The sequence below is a fragment of the Drosophila guanche genome, unplaced genomic scaffold (genome assembly GCF_900245975.1).
Source record: "Drosophila guanche unplaced genomic scaffold, DGUA_6, whole genome shotgun sequence".
Taxonomy (NCBI): Eukaryota; Metazoa; Arthropoda; class Insecta; order Diptera; family Drosophilidae; genus Drosophila; species Drosophila guanche.
The window spans coordinates 3,089,097-3,115,157 of record NW_022995754.1 but is presented as its reverse complement, the minus strand read 5'-3'; the positions used below and the strand labels follow the sequence as shown (position 1 = coordinate 3,115,157).

General features: G+C 48.0%; 6 protein-coding genes across 7 annotated transcripts; 1 reads left to right on the top strand and 5 right to left on the bottom strand.

Moving 5' to 3' along the window:
* Window positions 1-1,718: 1,718 nt before the first annotated feature.
* Window positions 1,719-3,560, bottom strand: LOC117588907 (retinoid-inducible serine carboxypeptidase). Its single transcript, XM_034280463.1, has 4 exons — window positions 3,402-3,560; window positions 2,334-3,122; window positions 2,090-2,275; window positions 1,719-2,025 (listed from the first exon to the last, which is right to left on the bottom strand). Exons 1-4 carry the CDS (start codon window positions 3,469-3,471, stop codon window positions 1,730-1,732), a joined length of 1,341 nt encoding a protein of 446 aa, XP_034136354.1. The 5' UTR covers window positions 3,472-3,560; the 3' UTR covers window positions 1,719-1,729.
* A 235-nt stretch (window positions 3,561-3,795) lies between these two features.
* On the bottom strand, window positions 3,796-5,439 carry LOC117588908 (retinoid-inducible serine carboxypeptidase). The gene is made up of 4 exons (XM_034280464.1): window positions 5,294-5,439; window positions 4,445-5,230; window positions 4,199-4,384; window positions 3,796-4,141 (listed from the first exon to the last, which is right to left on the bottom strand). The coding sequence occupies exons 1-4, from the start codon at window positions 5,361-5,363 to the stop codon at window positions 3,846-3,848; spliced, it is 1,338 nt and encodes a 445-aa protein (XP_034136355.1). The 5' UTR covers window positions 5,364-5,439; the 3' UTR covers window positions 3,796-3,845.
* A 65-nt stretch (window positions 5,440-5,504) lies between these two features.
* LOC117588910 (ras-related protein Rab-11A) lies at window positions 5,505-6,301 on the top strand. Its single transcript, XM_034280467.1, has 2 exons — window positions 5,505-5,760; window positions 5,818-6,301. The coding sequence occupies exons 1-2, from the start codon at window positions 5,581-5,583 to the stop codon at window positions 6,271-6,273; spliced, it is 636 nt and encodes a 211-aa protein (XP_034136358.1). The 5' UTR covers window positions 5,505-5,580; the 3' UTR covers window positions 6,274-6,301.
* A 79-nt stretch (window positions 6,302-6,380) lies between these two features.
* On the bottom strand, window positions 6,381-7,566 carry LOC117588909 (vesicle transport through interaction with t-SNAREs homolog 1A). The gene is made up of 2 exons (XM_034280465.1): window positions 7,370-7,566; window positions 6,381-7,298 (listed from the first exon to the last, which is right to left on the bottom strand). The coding sequence occupies exons 1-2, from the start codon at window positions 7,461-7,463 to the stop codon at window positions 6,697-6,699; spliced, it is 696 nt and encodes a 231-aa protein (XP_034136356.1). The 5' UTR covers window positions 7,464-7,566; the 3' UTR covers window positions 6,381-6,696.
* Window positions 7,567-7,702: 136 nt separating this feature from the next.
* Window positions 7,703-12,836, bottom strand: LOC117588905 (integrator complex subunit 3 homolog). Its single transcript, XM_034280462.1, has 2 exons — window positions 12,594-12,836; window positions 7,703-9,613 (listed from the first exon to the last, which is right to left on the bottom strand). The coding sequence occupies exon 2, from the start codon at window positions 9,488-9,490 to the stop codon at window positions 7,838-7,840; it is 1,653 nt and encodes a 550-aa protein (XP_034136353.1). The 5' UTR covers window positions 9,491-9,613; window positions 12,594-12,836; the 3' UTR covers window positions 7,703-7,837.
* A 6,259-nt stretch (window positions 12,837-19,095) lies between these two features.
* LOC117589241 lies at window positions 19,096-21,985 on the bottom strand. Of its 2 annotated transcripts, none has more exons than XM_034281005.1 (3): window positions 21,423-21,985; window positions 21,012-21,351; window positions 19,096-20,850 (listed from the first exon to the last, which is right to left on the bottom strand). In XM_034281005.1, the coding sequence occupies exons 2-3, from the start codon at window positions 21,096-21,098 to the stop codon at window positions 19,342-19,344; spliced, it is 1,596 nt and encodes a 531-aa protein (XP_034136896.1). In that variant the 5' UTR covers window positions 21,099-21,351; window positions 21,423-21,985; the 3' UTR covers window positions 19,096-19,341. The 2 variants fall into 2 exon arrangements, with proteins under 2 accessions (XP_034136896.1, XP_034136897.1); XM_034281006.1 differs by having other exon boundaries at window positions 19,097-20,850; window positions 21,214-21,351; window positions 21,423-21,984.
* Between the last annotated feature and the right edge of the window lie 4,076 nt (window positions 21,986-26,061).

The window sequence follows — 26,061 nt, the reverse complement described above, 5'->3', positions numbered from 1 at the left end:
GTATTTTGCATATCGCTCTCCTTCGAATGCAACATATGTTATTGTTTCGTATGCATTTGTATAACTCCGATCCCTTCGGGTTAGTTAATCTGGTGGATCCCCACCATGGATGTTTGGCATTGAAGTCGCCTCCCACGATAAACTTTGTTCCCAGTCCTTGGAAAAAGTTTTTGAAATCGTCAAGAAAATAACACTTAGAACCACCCTCTATTTAGCGACAATAACTATGTAGACGCACGTATGTAAAATAGACTTAACACCGTCGAACGTATCGCAAAAGGGATCATGACAGCATGATTTGAAATTTAAGGCCCTGCTTGACAAGAATTGCAGCACCTCCATGAGCTCTATCTGATGGATGGTCAGCTCTTACTGTGTTACTGTGTCGTATCCAGTAACTTTAAAAAAAGATTTGCTAGTGAAGTGTGTTTCTGGAAATAAGCATGACGTCAATGGCATTCGTTTTTAAAAATAAAGCTATTTCATTTACATGGTTGGAAAGCCCATTGGCATTCCATATTCCTAAGTTTAGATTTATTTGCATAGCTTATTTACAAGTAACATTATCATGTTAGGTAAATTATTGGTAAGTTGAGATTGTTTTTCTAGAAGCTGTTCTATTCTTTCTAGAGACTTGTTCGAGTTACTATTTCCTGCAGCATCTTGAGCGTATGATTGGTAATCTTTGGGTTGTTGGGTCGAATTATTAGACGGAGCAAATGATTGATATGTACCATGGTCATTTTTATTTTTGTCATCTTTGGTGTTTCTCTGGTGGTTGCGTCCGCTTACTATTTTTTTTTTTTGATATAAAATCCTGATAGACTTTACACCCTTTGTAACTAGCAGCATGATCTTCGTTGCAGTTGGCACATTTTGCTGGTTGCTCTTTATCTTTTGGGCAAACGTTGCTGGGATGGTTAAGAGAGCATTTCACACATCTGTGAGTTTTGGCACAATGTGACTTTGTGTGTCCAAATTCCTGGCAACGATATATCACTGACTTCAGATAAGAATATAGGTGGCGGCTTGGCAGATTCAGTTAAGCTATCTTCAGTTATCATGTCCAGTGCTTCGTTTTCATCTTCATTTCCGTTATTTGGAGGGCATATTGATTGGAGCTGGTTCTGGTTCTGGGTGCTAAGTCCAGAGCGATTTTTTTCTTTAGTAGAATAGGAGAGACTTGGTTTTGTCTCTTGACTGCCTTTGACTTCAATTTTACTCTCTGCCAGTTCCAAACCGTTGTGTCGTCTTCGTCGTCGTTCATGATAACAACAACACTTTTTTTTTTTTTTTTTAGATTTTAAGTTACCGCTCTACCCTTGGGTAGGCGGGAATTATTTGGCCACCCGCCTTTACAAGGGGGAAATCGCCACGTCGAAATATGTAACTTGTTACAGTTTTGCTCCAATACTTACCTGGCGTAGAGGTTATGTTCCCCACGTGCTTGCAGTGTGCCCAGACACTTTATCTTTATTTTTACAACAACACTTTGTTATTGCTTATCAGTAACCACTATTTTGTTTGCTTTTGTTTTGTGAATCGAATAGTACTTTTGCTTTATATTTACGAACTGAAAGTTTTTGCCAAGGCAACTTCGGCTCAAAAATGTACTTTTATTTCCGAAATTTTATTTTCACTTTCTCTCCTAGATGTTGCTCCTACGAGCTACGAGCAGCTCCGTTCGATTGCTTCTGATATAATCGTTATTTTTTATTTTGACAGGCGCTTAACCAAAGTTGGTGAATTTGCGCAGAATGTAAGACATGGTGGCTGGATTATCGGCGGGCACCATGTGTCCGGCACGGTTCACCCAGAACATGCTGAAATTGCCAGCCGTCTTCTCATAGCCCTCGAGCACACGGTCCACCGTGATGCCAACACGGGGAGCAGCCAGATAGGCCGCCTTGTCCGTCCACTCCATGCCGGCAATCCAATTGACAGCGCCTGGTGTGGCACAGATCAGGTCCAGGCCGCCGGAGAACACACCCACCCGGACGGTAGTGTTGCTCAGCAGTTCACCCACTGAAAGCACGAGGACGCCACTGTAGCAAAGGTGATCAAGGTACAGGAGGGACTCTCCACTTACCAATGTGCACGGCGGGCTTCATGAAATCACCCATTAAGGAGGAGAAGGTTGCGCTGCTCTGTGCGCCCCACTTGACGCCTGTGGTGATGTTGAGGGCCTCGGTGACAGGTCCACGCATCAGCTCCTCCAGCAGCTTTTCCCGATCCTCATCAATGTCAAAGTGCACCAAAGTGCGGTACATGATCTCTGGCAAAAGAACTGATTGAAAAAACGCTTTCCTTCAGCAGGTCTCATGTCCTCCTACCCTCTTGACTCATTCCCAGGGACCGCAACACGTACTTGTCGCCCAGGGTGGGTGTCTCCACATTGTAGAAGTCAACGCCCTTCGACTCACGCAACACCACCGACTGCGTGGAGCTCCACTGAAGTGTGGCCAGTGTCCACATCTCACGGTCCACACATCGCTTGGTCGCTGCGGCCGACGACTCGATCTTGTCGTGGCCATCCTGATCAACGATGCCCAGCTGCAGGAGGAACGGCGCCCAGGAGAGCACCGAATCGATGGGCGATGTCCACGGATCACCCAAGCCAACAGACACCAAGTTGCTGTTGATCTCCCCGCGCTGTATGGCATAGTACAGCTCCAGGGCGAACTCTGGAGCCATTTTGCCGCCGTAACTCTCGCAGAAGATGTGCAGCGGCACGGCCTTAAACTCTGGATGATTGTCATAGAAGCCCTTCATCAGCTCCACCAGATCCAAGGCGATCTGCTTGTTCGTCGTCGTATAATACGAAGAGTTGTCCACGTAGCTGAAGCCAGTGCCCACGGGATTGTCGATGAACATGACATTCATGTCCTTGGCCCAGTTCCACTCACGGTAGCTGCCATCCAGCTTGAGTGGTCCGAGTTCCTCGAAGTTGCCGTAGCCCGTGGACGAGGCGCCCGGTCCACCTTGCAGCCAAATGGCCAATGGACGCTCCGTGTAGCTGGTCACATTGGCCGTGGTGTAGTAGAGCCAATAGAACATGTGGGCGCCTGTGCGCACATCCATGAAGCCCCAATCCTGTTCGCCCGGTCCATATCCTTGGCGTGCTGTGAAGGAAGGAAGGAAAGGGGTTCGTTTGGCTACTTCAACAGATAGGTTACTGATTTCGCTGGAACACTTGACTCTAATCTGGACACTTGAAACGTTTCATGCCCCAATTAAGGCAACTCAAGCAGCGCCACTCGTTGCTGGCCGATAAAGCGCCTTAGATTATTCTTCATATAAGGCAAGCCAAGCCAATCACTCCCGTTGATTTTCGAACCGAACACACCTAATGATCGGCATACAAAGTGTTTGCTGGCCAGAAGCCAATCCAATCGACTCACCATTGACAGAGCCACAGCTGAGCAGCGACAGACAAAGCGACACAGCGGCAATGATAAGACCAGGAGCCATTGTGCACTAGTTTCGAGTTTCTAGTTTTCTTTGTAGCTCGAAATTTGAAGACCCAACCGAACGCTTGGCAGTTCGACAACTGTCTGATCGCTGGCCAGGCCAAGACCAATGAAAGTTGGCCCGCAGACGACGGCACACAAAGATATCTTGCGAGTTTGTAATCTACGAGTGGAACACTATTTATGACCCTTGGAAGTGATGGCAGTGACGCGGCTTATTGGTAATTATCTGCCTGACATTTGTCAATTTTTGGGCCAAATCTTCAGCACTCAACATGGGCAAATCCTTTAAGCTTGCATCACCATTATCTGGACAGCACCCACATTGGGTTTTTCCTCTGCTTTATTTCACTTTATTTACGATGTGTCTCTCCCCTAGCCGAAGCTCGTGAACTCGCGCAGGACATGGCTCATGGCGGCGGGATTATCAGCGGGTGCCATGTGACCCGAACGATTGATCCAGAACATGGTAAAGTTGCCGCCAGTCTTCTGGTAACCCTCCAGTATGCGATCCACGGTGATGGCAGTGCGTGGAGCAGCCAGATACTCGCTTCTGCGGCTCCAGTCCAGCTTGGCTATCCAGTTGACGGTGCCGGGAGTGGCGCAGATTAGATCTAGACCACCCGAAAAGACGCCCACTTTGAGCGGAGTCTTCTCCAGTAGCTCATTGACTGTGGAAGGGGACAAAGATTACTCTGGCTATCAGGCAGGGGTCTTGGTTCCCTTACCAATATGTATCACTGGCTTCATGAAGTCCGTGCGGTGTATGTCAAAGGTGCTGCTGCTCTGCGAGCCCCACTTGACGTTGGAGGGTATGCCCAGGGTTTCGGCTACAGGTCCGCGCATCAGTTCCTCCAGCAGCTGGTCGCGATCTTCGTCAATGTCAAACTTTACCATGGTGCGATACTGGCGCTCTGCCAGCAGGGAAATAATCTTAAATCACGAATTTAGCTGCACTTTCGTGTGGCACTCACCTTCGGGGGACATGGCCAACTGTCGCTGGAATCGATCGCCGAGTGTCTGCTTCAGCACATTGTAAAAGTCAACGCCCTTTGAGGCCTTCATCACCTCCCACTGGGTGTTGCCCCACTGAGCTGTGGCCTGAATCCAGCGCTCCTCCGCCACCAGTTCGGCAGTAAAGTTTGCAGCTGCCGCAATTGCCGCGTAGCCGTCGTGATCCACGATTCCCAGCTCCCTGAGCAGCGGTCCCCAAGCGAGAACCGAATCAATGGGAGATGTCCACGGATCACCTAAGGCAACGGACGTCAAATTACTCTTCAGCTCGCCACGCTCCTTGGCATAGTAGAGCTCCAGGGCGAATTCGGGTGCCATCTTCCCCCCATAGCTCTCGCAGAAGATGTGCAGCGGCACAGCCTCGAATTCCGGATGCAGCTTATAGAATTCCTTCATCAGCTCCACCAGATCCAGGGCGATCTCCTTGTTGGTGGCCGTGTGATAGGCCGTGCCATCCACATAGCTGTAGCCACTGCCCACGGGATTGTCGATGAACATGACATTCATGTCCTTGACCCACGTCCAGTTGCGGTAGTCGCCATACAAATCGACGGGTCCCAGCTCCTCGAAGTTGCCGTAGCCCGTGGACGAGGCGCCCGGTCCACCTTGCAGCCAAATGGCCAACGGACGCTCCGTGTAGCTGGTCACATTGGCCGTGGTGTAGTAGAGCCAATAGAACATGTGGGCGCCTGGACGTACATCAACGAAGCCCCAATCCTGCTCCCCCGGTCCATATCCGGCCTTGCCTACGGGTTTGCCAATGCGCGTGTAAGAAGATAGTCAGTAAATGATTTATGGACGCAGCTTACCATGTGCCAAGGCCGCGAAGCACGCAAGTAATATCACCACCAGACCAGTCATCATTTCCACGAGCTGCATTAAACACTTTGGCCATGGTTGCGCCGTGTGGCTACATTTAAAGGGAAAATCTTATCTGCCGAGCGCGCGCACAAACAGTTATCGAAAGCAACGCTGTGGCCAGCGCACGCACCCCTGTGGCCGACCCCTGGAACAGCTGTTTGGACATCGTTGTTTTCCTCTTTTGTGTCTGGAGTTGCGAAAAAATTTTAATTAACGCATTTTCAGAGCAACAATAATGGCAACTGTGCGCATACCCAAGCAAAAGGTGATCCTCTGCGGTGACTATGGCGTTGGCAAGAGTTCGCTGTTTCGTCGCTTCACCAACAACACATTCGTGACGGAGACGGACCGAAAATCCACACTGGGACTGGATCACATTGATCGGGAGTACGATGTGGGCGACAAACAGATTAAGGTGTGTAGTGTACATGCCTGCAGCTTGTCTCTGCTAATTCTTTGATTGTTGGCACAGCTGCAACTGTGGGACACTGGCGGCATGGAGCGTGTGGCCTCTGTGACATCTTCCTACTACAAATTTGCAGAGGGTGCCATCCTGGTGTTCGCCCTGGACAACGCAGCCTCCTTTCACTCGCTCTCGCAACACTTGCTGGACATTGTGACATATGCGGAGAATGCAAAGATCTTCATTTGCGGCAACAAGAGCGACCTGGAGGGCCGCGAGCCAGAGGTCAGTGACGAGGAGGTGGAAGCCTTTTGCGAGCAGTGCCACTCGCTGATCAGTGCCACCTACAAGACATCCTGCCGCTCTGGTGCGGGTGTGGAGGAAATGTTTCGCGACATTTCGCGTCAGCTGGTGCACGCCAATCGCTCCAAAATGGAGCTCCAGGCGCTCGAGCAGAAGAGCTTCAAAATTGACACCGCCTGCGATCCGACCATCAACGAGGAGGCCTCCTCCTGCAGCTGCTAGCAGTTGGGGAACATTGAGTTTGGTTAAAGCAAAAAGCTAAACCCGAACTCAATGCCAAGCAGAAATGCATTTTATTATTTAATTTTTATTTATTAATGATGCGAAGGTTGGTTTATGTTTTTTAATGCAAAGATACGTCCCCGAAAACACCAAACGAGTCATAGGTATAGGAGTTAGTTATATGTTATATATATCTCTATGCCAAATATAAACTTTGAATGTTTATATTATAATGTAGTTTAGTGCGTAGGTCTGTGCAGCTTTCTTCCACTAGAATTAGCCAACGTTAGAATCGTTTTCCTTTACACACAACACACACTGAATACTCATAGACGTAAGATTTGCTAAACAAATAATAATAAATAAATAATCAATTCACAAATAAAGGAATGTCTCTAGTGTTGGGTTACCCCTTTAGGTTTACTACGAACTGGCAGCAGCCGAAGTGGAACTCGGCGCAAAGGTCAGGTATAAGCTGACACCCACAGCCACCACAAAGCACACTCCCACGCCATATAGAACGACCTTTTCCCTGAGTGCTCGCAAAACCATGGTGTTCAGGGTGCGCGAGGCACGGCCGATATCTGCGTTGGTTTCCCTCAGGCGTGCCCGCGCGCCTTGCAGTGTTTCGCGCTGATGGTGCAGATCGTTGAGTACTTGTGCGCCCAGCGCCTCGGTCTCCAGGGCCACTCGATAGCCCTCGGTCAGCCGATTGCCAGTGCGCTCAATCCTCTCCGAATTGTCTAGCAGGCGCTGTCGCTGGTCATTGTTGATGGACACATCCTCGTAATAGTCACTGGTCCCACCCAAGTCCAGTGTTGTGAAGGCGTTTGGTTGCTTATCCTTGGTTTGCTTGTACTCCGCCTGCAGGCGTCGCAGTTCGGCTTGGGCCACCTGCAGCTTGCTGTTGAAGTTGCTGCGCTGTGCAGGATTAAGCTCTCTTACCTCCAGACCCATCTGCTCCAGCAGCTCCTGTGCCTCGGGCATGCTGCCATCGATTTTGCTGCACAATTCATGACGGTCACCTGCAAGGATTAGCGATAAATTGATTATCACCCCTGTGTGTTTGTGTGTGTGCCGAATCTTCTTCACTCACTGCTGCTGCTCTGCTGCTGTAATCTTCCTATATGCGCTGTTATCTCTGCAATTAGAGCCGCGTATTGCTGCTCGTACTGTTCCAGCAGCGACATTTGTTGTTATTTTTCAAGTTTTCGCAACAATATGGGTGGACTATTTTTTTCAATGCAGAAAAAACGTAAACATTGGCGTAGTGTGACCGCGTCGGAGGCAGCTGATAATCGCAACCAGTGCAGCGCTGCCAGATGTAATTATCGATGTTGATGTGAAATTGTAATTATCGATATCGATGCAAAAGTGCAATCATCAATGAAATATCATTTTAAGCCGGCTGGCAACTCCTTTGCGGCAGTTTAGTTTAAATTAATGATTTTATTTCACTTAAATAATACTACATATTTTAGTAATCTATTCGATACACTTGTATGTACGCTGTTCATCACATTTGTGTTTTGTGTTTGTCATTTTAAGGAGCAACGCCTCTAGTCTAGCCCTCAACGAGCGTGCCCTTCTCGCCCTTCCGCAGCACCAATTCCAACTGTGAGAGCAGCCCAATGGCTCGAAAGTTCTCTTTGAACAGCACAAAATCCTCCAGTGGCTTTAGATATTCGAGCGCATCCGTGTAGCTATCGAGTTCCTTCAGCACTTTCATTATGCCCGCGGAGCCCTTCGTCTCGAGTTCGGGTGATGTTCGGCCATTTGTCTGGCTGCCAGATCTGCTTCTGCTGCTGCCTCTGCTATTGGAGCTCCTCTTGGGCGAAGCTGGCGTGGAAGTGGATGGCTGCGCTGGCGAACTGTTGCTCTTGATGGAGTGGGCTGGCGTGGATTTTCCGCTGCTGCCGCCGCCGTTTGTCTTGGGCGCATTCTCCTTGCTGCTGGCACTGTCGCGCCCGCCGCTGCTGTTGTTGTTGTTGTTCTGCTCCTTGGGACTGGGCAGCCGCAGATTGGCCGTCTGTTCGTTGAGATCCTGCGTGGCTTGTGTGGACTCGGCCAGGGGCAATGGCGAGCCTCGTGAGATTGTCGAGCAATTGATTTCCTGCACCTCCATGTCATTCGCTGACTCCAGCTTTGGGTGCAGCTTCGGCAGCTGCACTGGCTGGAAGGGACTCACACGCTGTGGCACAACATTCGGTGGCAATTGTGGTTGGAATGGCTCCCGCGGCGGATGTGGAGCGGGAACAGTCATAGGTGGGAATTGCATTTGTTGCTGTTGCTGCTGCTGAAGCTGTTGGTGCATTTGTTGCTGGTGGCGCTCGAAGTAATAATCATTGAAGGTAGTGAAGCCCGGATGGGTTGGGGGATGCGGCGGCGCTCCTGGGAACGGCGGCCATGGATGATTCATTGGATGCTGCAGGTGCTGCTGCTGATGCTGTTGTTGCTGCTGCTGGAGTGCAAAGTGCTGTTGCTGCTGCTGCTCCTGATAGCTCTGCTCCTTGATGTCCATGCTGTCGTCATCCTCCTCGTACTCGCCATACTGCTGCATGTAGTTCATGTAGTGCTCCGGCATCTCCTCCAGCTTGGCCACCCGTTCCGCGCTGGCCGGCGGGAACAGGTGCTGCAGATCGTGGACAATGTCGGGTATCCAGAGGGAAGTGCCCATGGGCTTCAGCTGATTGGTGGCCAGTTTCTGGGCAAAGCCCTGCAGATGAGTCTCCCGGAACCGGTTCAGCCAGCGATTGTCGGCAATAAACGAGGTGCTGCCGATCACCTGACGCGCCGTCTCTGCCTTGTCCTTGATCATGCCATGTGTGATGCTGCCACGCAGCTGTGGATTAATGTTGGCCCGCACGAGCCACTCGTAGACGACGGCATTGATGTAGGCGCACTTGCGACTCCGCTCAATCTCCTCCACCATCGCCTGCTGCTCCACAGCGACCATGTTCGATGGCACCTCCAGCCGCAGCGTGGGCAGCGCATTCGATTGCAGCCTCCGCCCACCCAGGACACTCGGATCAAAGTGCAGCGCGCACACCACGGGCTTCTTGAAGGGCACAATCCGACGCAGTGAGGCGTGGCACGCCTCCTTCCAGAGCTTGTGGAATGGGCTCTCCGGCCGTGGAAAGGCGAAGAACTGCATGCTCGGATGCTGTCGCGAATTGGACATGCAGCCGATGATGCAGCAACGCCGAATGGTCGGCATTCCGGAAACGTTGTTCTGTATGCCCCGAATGTTTAATGAATTTTGTCTTGGCGTTGCGTTATTGCGCCGCCAAGCCACCGAAGAAAAAGAAAAAAAAAAGAAACCTCAATGTCCACCGAAAAGCTGCAAAGAGAGATAAGAAAATTCGCTGTTAGTTTGCTGTTTTTCGTTGTAAATTAGTTATATACACACACAAAACAAACAATAATGGCCGTCTTTTTGCATTCTGTTTTGTTTTCGCTGGGTCCCGTTAGAATTCATACTACTGCGGTGTTGCAAAATGTGACTGGCTGGCGCAGTGTTGCTAAACGACATGGTGGGCGCCAAGGCACAACAAGTGTTCCCTTTTTGAATTTTGTACTGCATTTGAGTCATATTTACCCAGAATAACAGACGTAATTATAGATTTATAGTAAATTCTATGAGCAAGCAAGCATCACGAGCAAGCTACACGAGTTTTAAGATGGATATACACACAAAAGACGCCCACGAGGGCCTTTTGCAGCATATCATTCCTAACATCATCACTTGAGGCACCACTTGAGATATAATGGAATACATATAAGACGTAGCACGCACCATTACCCTAAGAGTCACAGATATAGAAATGCCTACAGAAATCGATACACTTACAGTCGCAGCGCCAAAAACCAGAACCCATAGATGCCTCGTACGACGAACGAATTATTCACTATTATATCGGGCAGTATATCCACACCCACACATACACCTACAGCCTACCGACTGATACATACAGATGCGAGCTAGAAGTGACAGAGACGCCTGACTAAAGTGAACCACTTGGCCGCGCCCCCAGGGGCTTAAGAGAGGGCGAAACAGATACAGATACGACATCTCTGCTGAGTCACGACTACGGTTAGTCGGGGCCTCTGACTCAGGGGCCGGTCTGTGGATTAGCAAAGCAAAAGCAACGACACTGAGAGATGACTTAATGCGAACAGCATGTCCGTTTCTCTCGGATAAATTGAGATTGCCATTGATTAGGTTGAAACTTTAAAGTGAATTTCAATTTCCCCTCTCTTCACACAGCTGTCAGGCACTTCCTTTCATGTTTTGGGGTGAACCTACGGAATTGGGTTTTATCTTTCAGTTATGTTTAAGGGTTGTTCACTGTCTGTCTGCCTCTATCGCTCTGTTCGCTCTCACGCACAAGCTTCCTTCCTCAGGCAGCTGTTCTGCTTAACTTTGGGCAAAAGTTTTTGCTCCGGAAACTTCTTGGCATGGCAGGCAGAAACCCAAACCCAAACCCAATAGCAAGACACAAAACGAACCCTTTCCGCACTCAAGCATCTTGAAGATACACCTCGCACCTTGACACACAACGCGACTGCGCTTCGTCTATGGCTCTTCGTGCGGCAATAAACGCACACCAGCACAGACATGACACACACATACTCAACACACTCAAAAGACATTGTCGAGTGTGGCAGCACTACACCATCAATTCCAATTCAAATCTCCCCTGACTGACTTGCTTTATAAATGGTTTTATATTTCCTTTTATGTCGCCCTGGCTATGCTCCGACTATGGCTCTTTGGCTCTTACTATGGCTATATACTCGGTCTTGGCTCGGATGTGGATGTGTCTGAGGCCGACTGTAGCTGTAGCTACAAGTACATCTCTCTCTCTCTCTCTCTCTCTCTCTCTCTCTTGCTTTCTTTCCCTTATATCGATTGGCACTTTATCTTAATCGCCTCGAGAGTTGTCCCTCCTCGTCTTTCCTGCCCCACCGCCTGCCCTTGGGAGCGAGCGAACTTCCCTCCATCCATCCATCCATCCATCCATCCATCCACCTAATGGTTGCCTGGCATCGCTGCCTTCTGGAAATTTCCTGCAGCATCATTATCATCAGTCGTAATCACGATGTGATGGCCCCGGACTTACACAGTCAGGGCCTTCGTTTTGGGTTCTTTTATGTTGGGCCATACATATCTTTTGTATCGCTGTATCTCCCAGGCAATGGCATTGTGTTTGCCTAGGAAGTTTCTACGTTCTAGGTTCTACATTCTACCCACCACACCACCAATCCTCTGTCTGTCTGTCTGTCTGTCTCTTTTGTCTGCTATTCTGTTATGTTCTGTACGATGTTCGGGTGGAAGGAAGTATTCCGATTCCCAGCTCGCTTGCTTCCCCCCTCCTGCCGCCCGTCCCTTCTGCTAAAGATTTAGTTTCTGTAGTTTTGGGTTTCGTTCGTTTCACGATGTCTCTCAGGTAATCTCTTGCGATTGGTTTTCCCTCATAGGCTAATGGTTTGTGCTTGGGTTTGGACATGGGTTTGGGCATTTACTTATTTATCTTATATCTGAAGCAGTTGGGTTCGGGTTCGGTTAAAGTTGGCCTTGGATGGACCATTTTGGGTTGCTTTTTGGTAGCATAAGTGGCAGGGTATAAGCTGAAGTGTGGGAACATAAAGTCAAGGGAATAGAGAAATACAATATACCCGAGAGAGAGACATGACCTGAACTTTGATTACCTTAGATTTTGGCATTTTTGAGTTGAATTAATCAGGCATATAGAAAATATTTGGTACTAAAAACGTTGTAAGTCCCTTGGCAACAAGATAATCCACTGTTTCCATGCATTAAAGCGGCTTGACAGGAACCAGGAACCACTTGGGGGCTGAGTTTTTGGCCTTGAAAGTTGCGTGAATGCGAAATTTCAAGGACAGACTTCCTTCCGCAGCAGCACGTTTATTCAATTGGCGCCAAAGTTGCTGTCCCGTTATCACACAAACACACAAAGAGAGCGCCAGAGAGTGGGCAGAAGAGAGAGAATAAACAAGCACAAAAAAAAGTGAAACGAAAACGCAAACAAACGGCTGCCGGCAAGCAGCTTAGACGTAAACAAAAACAAAGCAAGGCAGTGCCAGAGGCAGATCCTCACTGGACACACACAAACACACCCTACCACTCACACACAGGCACACAGATGATCCCTCAGTATGCAAATGCTGCTTTTTTAATTGCCAGCAACAACAGCCACACAGTAGCAGCAGCAGCAGCGGCAGCGGCAGCGTCACAACAGAAGCTCAACACCCCCGTTTGTTTACCGTTACAGCAAACGCCGCAAGGGTACACTTACACTTCCAAAACAGAGAGCAATCGGAATTGCTGGGCTCCGATCCGTTTGGATATATCCAACACAAATTGACGCACGTACTCCTTGGCTATATACTGCTGCCGGTATTACTTCACCGAAGCAGCCGAATACCCCGGGCAAGCACAGAGGCACTCGAATCGAACACGTTTACGGTAAACGCGCTGCGAGAACACAACGAAGCAGCGAACCAACCGCTTCGGACGAACGTTCGGAGTGAAGTGTACGAAAAATACGGCAACCAAACTCACAAGCAACTACCCAACCAACTCGACGAACGACCCCGACCGACTCGTTTTTCCCATCTATAGGAAATACTTAATCCCAAACAGAAAGCAGCCAACAGAAGCAAACGCCATCGCCATCGCCAGCCAGCAACAGACATCGCCATCGCATAGCATCGCATCGCAAGGACGGGCGCAAGAGCGCACCTCTTGAACCGCGCTGCGACGTCGACGTTGACGGCAGCGTCAGCGTAAGACGTGCCCAAAGCCAACACAAATACGCAGCGACAGCGACGCTGACTGCAGCAGAGCAACATATCGTCGGATTGTTGGGTGGTGGTGGTGCTGGTGGGTGGGTTGGTTGGTTGTTCGGTGTCTCCTCTTCTGGCTGTCAGCCCGCGGCGTTGCACGAACTACCCGATCCGATCCGAATCTGAACCCGAAGCTCTCGTCCTACGTTTGTTGTTGGGCTTCAGGGGCTGGCGCTGGGACTGTGACTGGGGGAGGGGGACTTTGTGTATATAGAGAACTCTCCGATGGGTTTTTCAGGCATACGTAGTGCCCGTTATGGGGTCCAGCACACTCTGCCCTGCTCGCTCGTCTGTATATATCGAACGCTTAAGGTGGATGAGTGCTTTCGGGTTTGGTTCTCTGACGATATGAGCTTGGAATTTCGGTATCTGCTGTTGCTTGAGCTAGATATATGCGCTATATACGCTCGATGCCTGACTAAACACACACACAGGCACACGCACAACACATACGAGTGCAATGTTACCTATTTTTGGGTATTACTATTGACTTTGTTTTCGATTGCCATAATCATTATTAGAGTGGACCCTGTTAGTCTGATCTCTAGAGGTGACAAAAGGGTTTAGCTTTTTGCTAATTGCTGGGAGTTGTCATACGAGCATTATAATATGTTCTTTTGTGTTAAACATTTTTGGTAAAATAAACTAGAAAGTGTGGTTTTGGTCCAGCCTATCTGCATGGCTTGTAACTCGCACATTTGGTAGGTATCTATCACGGCAATCTAAACAAGTTTCCTATGGTTACTCCATATACGATTTGCGATGCTTGGATGCTGCTTTGTGCTGGTCCGGTCTCAGAGGCCTCTTGGGACAACATTCATTATATCTAAGACATGTGCACATCCGCTGGCAAACTTCGATGGGAGCCTAGCTATATGCGAGTGTACAGAAAAATCCATTCTATGCCAGCCAGCTTCTTTTCCAATACAAACACATCGCATTGAGCAGCTCGTCGTGTATGTGTATATATATATATACATATATCAGTCTGTAACTTGAAGTATTGGGTTTTGTGGGGATTTGGATTGGATTGGGTTCTCTGCTACGAACCAGACCGAAGACCACGATGACGATGGCAGAAGCAGCAGCCAGGCCACCAGCCAGCCAGCCAGCCCATTATCGTTGTAGTTGCGTGTAGCCCAAAAGCAATTTGATGGATTAGTTTTAATACAACAGACGCTCAGTCTCTCAGGGTAAGTAAGAGTTGGATAGATGGATGATGGTTGGATGGATAACGCTCTTGGGTTCGTCTCTATTCGGTTTCCATGCCATTCCTTGGCCTTCTTTTCCATTTGATTCGATTTCATACGATTGTGTACTTCTTTTGGTGGTGGCAAAATCACACATAGAGGGAGAGATATATGTGTGTTTATTCTACATTTATATATATATGTGTGTGTATGTGTGTGTGTGTGTGTGTGTGTGTGTATATAACAGTTAAAGTATTGGAAAAGGTATAAAACCACAGCATCAACCACACCATCATTGATGGGTGAGTGTGGTGCTAATGGCAAAGGTTGTTCTCAACGCTTTTTGGGTGGGAGTGTCGGGCGGGGACTTTGGAATTTCCTTGGAAGCTCCTCGGGTTTGACGATGACTCGACTCGACTCGACTCTATTATATTATGCTTTTTCAGCAGGGCTATCGGACGACTGACTGACCAGCAGCGACAGAAACGCAGCGAAAACTTTTCTCGAAATGTTCTTTGCCTTTGCGGTCTGGCATGAAGCTGCAGGGAGGTTCTCAGGGAGAGGGGGCGCTAAGCTAAGCCCTTGGCAACCTTTAGAAAACGAGCTGTGTAAATCGCATCGACTATGGGACCAGGGAGGAGAAAGCAGCAGCATTGAAGAAAATGACCTTTCCTTGTGCCATTTCATGACTCCGCATAGAAGAAGCTACACAGACACACACACAAACACACACACACACACAGAGGGGATTGTGCGCTGGGATTACTCACATCGAACCGCACAGAGAGCTAAGCTCATCTATTATGAACTTTTTCTGGAGCGTCAGTATGCGGGGATTTGGCCATAGAATTTATTATGGTTTGAACAGAACACCCTCAGACTGGAGTTAGTATTTCCCATTACCTTTTGGTGATTATGTGCGGGCTTTGCCCTTGAATGCTGCTCCCTCGACTGGGGTATCCATCTATCTCGTCCCGTATCTCCACATCTTGCGCTCTCATTGTTGTGTTGCTATAATCTATATACGATGTACGCCAGCAGCAGCACTTGCTCCTCCATCTAACTGTCTGTCTCTCTGTCTGTCTGTCTGTCTGTTTGTCCCTGTGTCGTTTCCTCTGATTATCTGACGCTTTGTCAGTCTGTGGGGACCTGTGTTTTTCCTAGTAATTTCCTTTGTGCCCTTTTCGCCTCTCTAGTGGCCATGCCGTTGCCCGATACACTGGGTTTCGATGCCAGTGCCCTCAATGGCTGGCCCATGGCAGCGACGCTACGTCGCAGTTGCAGTCGCCGTCGCCGTCGCAGTCAACGTTAGCATTGGGCTCTTCGTAATGCTAAGCCCCTCACCCCTCGCTGCTGCGAGTTTATTGCCGTTTCCATATCTGGGTTTTATATCTCGAGCTGCCGAGTGGATTTCGTGAGTGAGGCATACTCGTACATATCCATGCAGTCAGTCAGTCCTTCTCGATGGTGGTGGGAAATCAGTTCGAAAACTGGAAATAAAGCAAGGGAACAGACGAAGCAAAACCGAAGAGAACCGATCGGGTGGGAGATTTTGAGACTGTAAGAGAGAAAGAGAGAGATAATGTCAGTGACTGTGCATGAAAATATGTGATGATCTGCGTAGATAATGTTGGATATAAATGGGGTATATGTAGATATATAATTATATATCAATATAATTGATGTAATTGAGATATGTCCCATATCTAGGCATTTCCCTTACTTAAAACTTCCCTGAACTTGCACATCTCTAGCCAACACACAATTGGAATGATTTACTTTTGCCCCTAAGAAGATTCCAAAGGCTTCGTTGCGAAGCTCACACCAAAATCGAACCCAAATGAAATCCAATACATACCAATGGATGGTTGGATGGATGGATGGGTTGGCAAAGACGATTTGTATTTATAGCCAGTGTTCCGAAAAAGAGTCGAAGCAGCTAAACGATTGAGCGTATGGACTGAATGGCTGAATGACTGAATGACGAACTGGTTCGATGCTCTCGAGGATTTTGTGGTGGTGAAGAGGGTCAGAGCAGAGCAGAGCAGAGCAGAGCGTCCTCTCGACATCTTTGCACAATAAAGATAGATTAGCATCTATCGAAACGAGCTGGAACCGAAGTTGATTGTACGGATACGATGTACGAGGCGAGGCGAGGCGGCATTGTGCGGGTTGCTTGTTCGGTCGAGCGGCGCATGACTGAAAGCTGAAAGCATCATCAAGCATCAGCATTCCCAGCATTGGCATTGGCATCGGTATCGGCATCGGCAACAGAACCTGCAGAATCTCCCCTGGCTGGCCTCCCTCTAGAGAACAAACTGTTTGGAACTGCGACACTCAAGTGCCATCATCATCGGCCGATGTCTATGGAATGGAATTGAAGCCATGCCAGGAAAGGCGGCAGCAGCACAAAACACCATCCAGTGGCATCTCAAAGCCCAAGAGGCTTATGCAGGGCCGACAAACCAGTGAAGTGGAGGAGAACCGAGCCGAGCCGAGCCGAGTCGAGCCAGCTATAAAGTAGAGGCAGCTGCCCCGATGTTCGATGTTGGGTACCCGATTTCGAGGCTACAATAGCAGAGAACACCGACACACAGCCTGAGACGTGTTTCAGCTTCATCATCATCATCATGTTCAGTCGGTTGCTTCTCACGTTTTCCATTCAGTATGTATCTGCAGCTGTATCTATATCTGTACTCTAGATGAACGGGTATTCGTATAGCCACTCGACACGATAACCTCGCTTCCACCCCATACTGGCACTGGGTCTGTGTTTTTGGCTCTATGCGAGTGTAGGAGCGCCATTCATATTTGGCATACAATGGCGAACGATTATGCCTTGCCATGGGTTGACTATCCTCATTCGTGTATTATGTGCACTCGATGATTAAAAGGGTCGCTTTGGTTGAACTTTTGTGTGCAAAATTAAAGTAAGTAAATCAAATGGAAACGCTGCGAAAGTTCCCCTTCTAAATGACTCCTTGGGCAATACAAATCTTTATAATGAGATCTGTAAATGATGCAGTCATAGCTTAGAGGACACCCCAAGCCAAATGATTTCTATTATTACAAGAGCTGTTATTGTGAAGCACAAAGCACTGTCCATCGATTGGGATTCCAGAAAATCCATTTTGATCAAGCTCTCAACTATGACATTCCGTGAAAATATTGGGCACCTTCCCAATGTTTCTGGGAACTTAAATAGAATAAAACTGTTCGGAAATTGTAGCTGAAAGTTTTCTAAAAGTTTCCAATTATAATTATCCAAGAAGTGCACATGTTTCCATGCCTTAACTTCATTTATTTAGTTCCCAGTCTGCCACCGATCTCAGAATCATTTTGTAGCATCTTTCAGGCAAAAGCTGCAGCAACTGTACCCATAAGTTCGGGTAAAGCTGCCAGGTAAACAGCTCCAGGTTCAGCAGAGTTTGAGTACTAGCTGATATACAGCCTGTCTGGTCTGTCCCTGGCCCGTATATCCCTCAACAGCAATTTCGCTCGCAGCGTTTTATGTCAGAGCTCTCAACGCGCGCGGGTGGGTTTCCAGGGGGGGGGGGGGGGGGCTGTAAGCTGCCCGGCAGTCGTGTGGCAGTAACCTGAGTCGTGTCGGGGCCTTGCCTGCTCAACATTGTCGCTTTAACTGTGCGCTGCATTGATGTTGCTTCTTTATCGGAGCTCACAAACCATTACCATTACCAAAGTCCGCCCCATTCCCTATACCCTGTACCCTATACGGTTCGTGCCGCTAACCCTACACTCGTAGGTTTTCTGCAGCGACTCCGAGCGTGGAGCAGGTATAGTCAAGCCGTCAGTCAGTCCAGTCTGACGTCGGTCGGAAATCCTTGAAATGAAAATCCCGAGCTGAGGAGGGTTGCAAGCGTAATGGGAAACTTTACCCACAATCGAGGAACGGTTGGAGATGGCGCTGGGGCTGGGGCTGGCGAACGTCTACGTTTTGTGCAGCGCTTCCAGCGCTCTATGGCCCCGTTGTGTAATCGTAGCTCCTTCCATATCTATGTGTGTGTGTGCGTGCCAGAGTGTGTGTGTCCCACGTTGGGATGCTGCTGGCATCCGTTGCTACCCCACGCCACTTGCCTGTAGCAATTCTACCCATCTAGAATTGATGTAGCACCTACACAGGGCTCTCCGTCGGTCTCTTCCACGCACGTTCAACTTTATGCCACGCCACCCCCTCGCACATCGGGAAAACCCTGCAGGACATTCCAATCCAAGCGAATGGCCAGGGCGGGCGGTCGCTCGCGTAAAGTTTTAGAGGACGAACATAAAGTTTTAGCGCTGATTTTGCTTCTCACTTTGTCGAATAGCCTGAACCTGAACAAAGACAGCCAGAATGAACAGAACAGAATACTTCCCCCACGAAGGGGGTAGTTGTGGGGGTTACAGGTGGGCAATACATATTCTGACATATCAACCGAAAAAAGTTTGCACTTTTTGTAAGCGAAAGCAATCGCATAAATGAAGGATGTATGCACATAAAAGGGATTCATTTGATAGCTATGTGTACATGGGTGTAGATTGAGAGAGGGATCCTCTAGTCACTCTATATTGGTGGTTAACAAATAATTCTTAGGTACGTAAGCAAAGAGCAAACATCAAATGTATATGCAAATGTTTTAGTTATAGTATAATCATGAACCTTCTTCTTTAATTTATGCAAAAAACTGCACCGCACTTATAAATATTAACAAGTTTTTGTAGCATTCGCTTTTTCAATTGATTTTAATCATTTAAAGTGGTACGAAATACGTTATAACATTATTTTTTAAATATTTTGGTTACTTTGTACTCTCTTTAATTGAATAAAGAAGTTAAAAATTGCGACTGCCTTCAGTTAAACAATTACAATTCATTTTATACTTTGTACAAGAACTTTTCGAGCAACTTTTTGACGCATCTTTTCCAAGTGGAATTCAATTATTTCAGCAACTAATTGTTCTTAATGTAATATGTACATTTAGCTTCTGGCTAATATTTGGTACATTTTCTACTACTGTTTCCTCAACTTTAGGTCATTCTTCTTAAAGATCTGCTCCAGCTGAACAAGCAGCCCGATGGCGCGATAGTTTTTCTCCATGAGCGCAAAATCCTCCAGCGGCTTGAGCAAAAGCAATGCATCCTCATAGTTCTGCACACAGCGAGGCAGCTCTGGCTCTAAGTCTGCCTCATTGCTTGGAGTAGCAGCAGCCACTGGCGGTGCAGCTGTGGCGGCATGGAGGGACTCAACTTTCTGTATCTTCAGTGGTTGAGCAGCCGACTCAGTCAGGTGTTGACTCGAACGCTTTGCTGGCTGCGTGGGATTCTCGGGTTCATCCTCATCGTCATTGATTTCGATCAGTTCGGGCTGCTCCTCAATGGCAATGCAGTCATCGTCTTCATCAGCGTCAACACAATCTTCGTTTGCTTTGTCCGAAGAGTCCGCTCTTGGAGACAACAACACACTTGGACCCTCATTTGCCTTCGCTTCATCCACCTCCGCATTTGTCTTGGGATCCAGACGCACACTGGAGCGCTCCTGCTCCGCATAGCGACTATCGTTACGACCGCAGTAGCTGACAATGTCCCGCAGATCCAGGGACAGGGGCACTCTGCGATGGTTTAGCGGCACGCCCTGCGAGAAGCTAAAGTTGTAGTGGCTCTTGAAGTGATTGAAGAAGATTTTGTCGGGAAAGAAATTCTCAATTTTCAGTATGTCGCGCAGACTGATGGCCACAGAGCGCAGGTTGTCCATATCGGGTCTGCCCTTTTGGTGGATCTGTGAGCGTGCGATGTACTCGTAGAGGGCCTTCTCCAGAAAGTTAATCTTTCGCTTGCGTCGCTGCTGAACCTCCACGAGGGTGGCCTGGTTCTGACTAGAGGCGGCCACCAGTGTCTTGGTGCGGTACAGGGAGCGTGGTGAAGCCAAGTGTCCGTCTTGGCTCGTGGTTGGTGTAGCTGCTGGTGCTGGCACTTCGGGACTATTGACCATATTCTTGCACATGGACGTGTGCCGGCCGCAGTAGGACATAATGTCGCTGAGGTCCATGGAGCGTGATGGTTTGCGTGTCATGGTGATCTTTCGATTCGATAGCGTGATGTTGTAGGCAGCCTTGAAGTGATTGATCCACGGCTTGTTCGGCATGAAGCCCTCGATGTGCATGAGATTCCGAAACTCCACCGCCTTGGTGCGTATCAGCTCCTCGTTGATGTCCACGTGCAGATAGTACTGCGCCCTTTTCATGTACTCGTACAGGCAGAGGCCCAGAAAGTTGAGTTTGCGACCGCGCACCTCCTCATTGGGCGGATCGCTGTGGCGGCGCGAGGCTTCGTAACACTCCATAATGGCCTCGCGATTGGACACGATGCTCTTGATCTGCTCCCAGCTGCAGTTGAAATTCTTGGCTATCTTGCTGTACAGCGGCAGAATGTCGTACTGCCGAATGACCGCCACACGCTCCTCCAGCGTCAGCACGTTTCTTGTGCGTTGTACGCCGCCGTCGTCAAACTGTTTGCCTTCATCCTGGAAGAAGGGAAGTTGGTTAGTCAAGGGCAGGCTAAGGTTTGTGCGATGAGAGAGGCAAATACGGATACTAATCAAGCTTCAAACGATACAAAACCCAAAAGGTAACAGTGCCAACAGTTCTACTCTGACTCTCTGGTAAGTAATTCTAGTCTACTTACACCATTTCCACACTGTTCCTGCTGTATTTGTTCATCTGCAATCGCTGACAACCCAACAATAAGCGCGAGCTTTACGATTTTATTCATTCTTGATTGGAAAATCGTTTCTAGTCGTATAAAGCCCTTGCTTAATCGACTGTTTACAGTGCGATAATATCAAAGCTATCGCTCTCTCTCTTAGCTGTCAGGCCCGAATACTTACGTCAGAGAACATTTTCTACAGATACTGCGCTCACACATACGGTTACATCAGTCTGTTTCTCTCTCTCTCTCTCTCTCTGTGGCTGTCTCTTTTTGCGGGGATGCGACTCTCGCGCTGCTTGTCCGTTGATATCAATGTCTGTGGGTTAGTAAAGCACATTAAATTTAGCCATTACTAATTAAATACTAATGCTAGAGATAAATACACACCTGTGCACGGGCTCAGGGGCGCTGGTTTTCCAATTTTCACAAATCTGCTGCAGGTTTTTAGGCACACAAACACGCATCAAAGCAGCAGAACGGCAAAACAGCTCCGGATCATGTGGAGCGGCGAAAAAAACTGTTGAGCGAGCAGGAAAAAAATGTGTGTCGCAGTCGAATTGTAGTCATCTCTCTCTTGCTCTTGCTCGAAAACCTGTTTGGCGAGCGTGTTATGCGAGAGAGAAACGGCTCTTTTGCAATCGCTCTCAATGCACACACACACATGCCTTTGCTTTTTGCTTGCCGTGTGTTGGTGCTTCCATTCTATTTATAGCGTGGGCGGCGGCGTTGGAGCGAAAATGTTGATCTGATCGGGCGGCGCTCTCTTGCAATTAACTTTTCAAATATTGTTTGATTCTGCCTAAAATTCTCTCTTTTGTGTGTTAGTGCAATACAGTGTTTGGTCTAGTAGATAAAAATGTATGGATATATGTACGTGTGTATTTAGTACTCCTTTCCCACTTTCAACCGGCAGCCTTTTATCTCGTTTCATAGTGAATTTCTGGCGGACATTCAGTTTTAATAGAAGCCCCATTGCCAGTTGTCTTTACTTCTAATATTTTCGATAACTTTGCACAGTTAGTTTCACTAATTGCCATTCAATTTATGTAATATTTGTTTGTTTACATTTTGCTGGAGCATGCAACGGAATTTGCACATAGTCTTTTTCTCTTATTTTTACTTTATCAGTTTCTGGTCACATTGAGAAGATTACTTTTACATTCTACACTACATGTCACTCTACCTTACTTTACAAATGTAATGTAATTTTGTGGCCAGCTACCAGTAAAGCTCGTCAGATGTCGCCACGAAGTCATGTAGTTTGGCGGTGTAGAAAACAAAGAAACTTTTTTTTGAAACCTAAAATTAAAATAAATTCGAATAAATTACCACTGCTTCAAATATTATGAGCAAACAAAATTGAAATTATAAAAAAGTTGAGCGCATTTTTGGTTTTAAGGCATAGGAATATAAAACAAGGGTCACCCACCTTAACATTGAATCGAATGGGAAAACCCATTGACCACATCAAAAACTAATCGAGCGAATCCACAACTGAATTTTAATTTCCGCTACAGTACGACATGGAAAAGACAACAAATTAACATATTAGCAGGCCGTAAGGCAGCCCAGAGTTCGACTCCCACAACACCTGCGAGGAGAATGTGTGAAAATGTTTCGGCCGCGAGGAACCTCAAGAAGCGCACTTCCGCTGCTGGCCTAGATAATAACCGTGACAACAAAAAAAAAAAAAAAACTAGTAGCAACTGCAACTGCAACCCCTTAAACAAGTTGCAAGCATTTGGACTGTGCAACGAAGCGCAGCCTGAAGAGAGGAAAGGTGTTGCAGGCCTCCCCTTTTGGGCTCGCTGATGCGTTGGCCGAGGGAGTTCGGGTTCAAAGCCAAAACCGAATAATTGTTGCGCAACAAGGCGCAGCAGCGGCCAGACTCATTTCAGTGATTTTTTCCCATGAGGAAACGCGATCAGCCAGCCATAAAATGTGGGAACAAATCAACGAGAGACTCCAACATGATTGACACTGGGCCAATGGCTGCTCTGCTCTGCCCATGGCAATGGCTTCATTACGAGCCCAAAAAAAACAGCTCCCACAGTAATAACACTTTTGGTTGCTGGTTGCTTGGAAATTGCACTTCGTGCTGCCTTCCAATTCATGGTAGCCAAAGTAATTCTATCATGGATCATGTGCTCCGCTTCAAAGTCTTTGCCGCTGGTTCAACTGGGAAGGTTCAATGCACGCGGGTCACGACTTTGACTTCGACTTCGATTTCGACTTCGACTTCGACTTGGACCATAAATCCGGAGCAGACCCGTCTTTAACTTGTGCACTTTGAGTGACTGTTTGAGAGCAGATAGCCAGACAGGCAGACAGGCAGACAGACAGCCAGGAAGTGAAGCCTCCAGTTGCTCCTCCAGCTTGCCTACTTGCCCCATTTGCCATTTGTCAAATTTTCATTAGTTGGCCATAAATTGAAATCACGCGGCATTTGTTTTGGGCCAGCATACAAATAAATTTCAAGCTGATTCTCACGATCGGCAGATCGATCGCGGCTGCAGCAAAACTTTCTAGCTGTTCACACCAGCTGGTCCAAGCCACCTGCAAGCTGAAGCTGGAGCCATGCCTGAGGGAGGCAGCCTGGCTGTAGCTGGTCTTCGTCTCTCTGTGTGTCTGTGTGTCTGACTAAAAGCGAATTCCAGTTGCAAACCCATTTTTGGCACGATCATAGTGATGGCCATTTAGGGAAGAAGTCAGCCAGCCAAGAGAACGCCGCACGAAAGATTTTCGAGGCTAGGCATTGATTTTTTGTTGCAGTCTTTTTTTCTTGCCAATTGGCGGGCAGAACGCACACGTGGATGTGGCTGTTGGCTGTTGGCTGGTGGCTGGTGGCTTGGAGGAGTGGCAAAGGCGACTCTTGCAGGTGTGTGCCTGGATCGTGATTGCTTTTGCTTTGCTGGCAGTTCAACGGGTTGACTCGGACGCCAGCTACACATATCGACTGCATATCCAGCTGTGAGAACGCACCCACTTGGCCAGCAAACACACAGACACAGACTGTACACACACCCACAATCCATTGGGGAGCAGGTCGAACGAGGCAAAGATCGTGCCCATGCGGTTGGTTCGGTTTTCGGAATTGGATATGTGCACTCCCCTCTCTCTCTCACCCTGCCGCGATCTCTCTCTCTCTCTCTCACCGTTTCCGTGCTGATTGATTAATCATTGCCTGTAATTTGATTTTGTGCCTTAAACCCTGCAACGGCAAGCCTCTTTTCAGCGCTTTGATTGATTGTTTCATTGCATTTTTTGAGTTTTGAGCTTTAGACATACGACACGACATGTGTTCTCCCTTCCTCTGCATTTTTCATATTTCTTTTTCTGCACGTCAGCTTAGCACACAGCTGATTAGCAACTCAACGGCGAAGGCTGCCGTTTGACAGGCACAAAGAGAGAGCTGAAGAGTGGGAGAGAGCTGACAGCTGGCTGACGCTTGAGTTCATCGATAACCAAAAAAAAGCTATGAATTAATCGATTTCTTGTTTGCTTTGAATTTGAATTTGAATTTGAAGAACAAAAAGAACAGCTACACAGAATTAATAATTATAATCATAAAATATTTACAAAAGGTTTAACAAATATTAAATGTTAATTCCCCAGCATACATTTCAGCTATCCAAAAAATATAACCCCAGCTAGCTGACACCTCTCTCTGCCAAACAATCAATATAAATAATAATCATAATAATATGCCCATATAAACCAACAGGCAGATCTGCGAGGCGTTGCCCGTGACTTTGAAAGGGGCAGGCGACGCGTTTGTGGCAAGGGCAAGTCAAGCGTTGCACAAAGGAACGCTGAATGTTAAGGCGTTTACTTCGCACAACAGGCGCAGGCAGAGGCAGAGGCAGAGGCAGAGGCAAATGTTGAGCCTGTCAGCTGTGACGTCAGCGACGTTTCTTCTAATCGAGATGCTGCGAGGACAACCCCTAATTGAGGTTGAGTCTGCGCACCCCAAACCCGGAAAAAAAAGCGTGGAAGTCTGCGCGCAAAAGTGCAGCTGAGGATTTTGCGCTGTGACGCAATCGTGGGAAAACAAAAAATCAAAGCAGCAGCAACCCTAGCCGAAAAGCCATGACAACCCTTACACAGAGCGAAAGAGAGGGAGAGGGAGAGGGAGAGCAGCAACAGCTGTTCCCTGGTCTGGTCAAGATTTGCTTGTGGTCGGTCCGGTCCTGCCGCTGTTTGGTGATGGCCTAGGATGATTGGATGTCAACGAGTGGCGTACCGCGAAGCTACTACGCAGATACAAATGTATCTGTAGCGGCAAATCAGTCCAATTAAAAATAATAAACGTGCAAAAGCACGGCAGCAGCTTGTTAGTGGGAGATGGCAGATTGCCGCGCGAAAACAATAGAGGCAGCTCCTCCTGCTGGCCAGCCGCTGGGCGCGTGGGAAAGTCGCAACAACAAAAAAATGTTACAAAAATTCTCGGCACCTGCTGCTGCGTTTTCTGGCCACTTTTGCGTCTATTTTGAGTGATTTTTCCTGCGCTTTGGTGGCTTCAAGTGGAATTCCAACAGCAGAGAGAGAGCGAGCGAGCGAGACTGGCAATTGACAATGCCATTTGGCAGGAGCTCATTAAGCTCCATTTATATGCAACATGTGAGCCATGACTGGTCCAAAAGGAGTCAATGGTTGACAAGTTGTTGTCGCTGTCAAATGATTTACTAACCCGCCCGAGGTTGGGCAGCCTCAGCAGCATGCCGCGAATTGAAAGGAAAAACTGACAGAAATCGGAGCAAGCAAAGGCCTGGATCAGGGCTATTCAATAACAAATGAAAGCTGATGGTTGACACCAAACAAATCTGCATGGCTCCAGGAACCCACCTCAGATGTGCCCAGAAATGATCTAAGAATTTCACAACAAATAAACTGCAGCACTTTACATTGGTTTGAACTGGTTTCTACAATCTTTCCTTTGTTTTCTTAGCACATTGATTGCTTGATTGCTTCTGCCAGAGCTTCACCCACCGCAGCTCTCTTTGACCAAGGGGTCAGCTGGCAGTCA

What these genes read in the sequence shown, in the direction of transcription:
- LOC117588907 (XM_034280463.1), bottom strand. Translation starts at nt 3,471, where the DNA reads ATGGCTCCTGGTCTTATCATTGCCGCTGTGTCGCTTTGTCTGTCGCTG. An exon ending in CCTGGGAATGAGTCAAGAGG is followed by an intron (nt 2,276 to 2,333) that starts GTAGGAGGACAT and finishes TTCTTTTGCCAG; the next exon opens with AGATCATGTACCGCACTTTG. An exon ending in GAAGCCCGCCGTGCACATTG is followed by an intron (nt 2,026 to 2,089) that starts GTAAGTGGAGAG and finishes TCGTGCTTTCAG; the next exon opens with TGGGTGAACTGCTGAGCAAC.
- LOC117588908 (XM_034280464.1), bottom strand. Translation starts at nt 5,363, where the DNA reads ATGCAGCTCGTGGAAATGATGACTGGTCTGGTGGTGATATTACTTGCG. An exon ending in CTTCGCGGCCTTGGCACATG is followed by an intron (nt 5,231 to 5,293) that starts GTAAGCTGCGTC and finishes GCAAACCCGTAG; the next exon opens with GCAAGGCCGGATATGGACCG. An exon ending in GTTGGCCATGTCCCCCGAAG is followed by an intron (nt 4,385 to 4,444) that starts GTGAGTGCCACA and finishes CCCTGCTGGCAG; the next exon opens with AGCGCCAGTATCGCACCATG.
- LOC117588910 (XM_034280467.1), top strand. Translation starts at nt 5,581, where the DNA reads ATGGCAACTGTGCGCATACCCAAGCAAAAGGTGATCCTCTGCGGTGAC. An exon ending in TGGGCGACAAACAGATTAAG is followed by an intron (nt 5,761 to 5,817) that starts GTGTGTAGTGTA and finishes TTGTTGGCACAG; the next exon opens with CTGCAACTGTGGGACACTGG.
- LOC117588909 (XM_034280465.1), bottom strand. Translation starts at nt 7,463, where the DNA reads ATGTCGCTGCTGGAACAGTACGAGCAGCAATACGCGGCTCTAATTGCA. An exon ending in ACAGCAGCAGAGCAGCAGCA is followed by an intron (nt 7,299 to 7,369) that starts GTGAGTGAAGAA and finishes TAATCCTTGCAG; the next exon opens with GTGACCGTCATGAATTGTGC.
- LOC117588905 (XM_034280462.1), bottom strand. Translation starts at nt 9,490, where the DNA reads ATGCCGACCATTCGGCGTTGCTGCATCATCGGCTGCATGTCCAATTCG.
- LOC117589241 (XM_034281005.1), bottom strand. Translation starts at nt 21,098, where the DNA reads ATGAATAAAATCGTAAAGCTCGCGCTTATTGTTGGGTTGTCAGCGATT. An exon ending in AGGAACAGTGTGGAAATGGT is followed by an intron (nt 20,851 to 21,011) that starts GTAAGTAGACTA and finishes CCCTTCTTCCAG; the next exon opens with GATGAAGGCAAACAGTTTGA.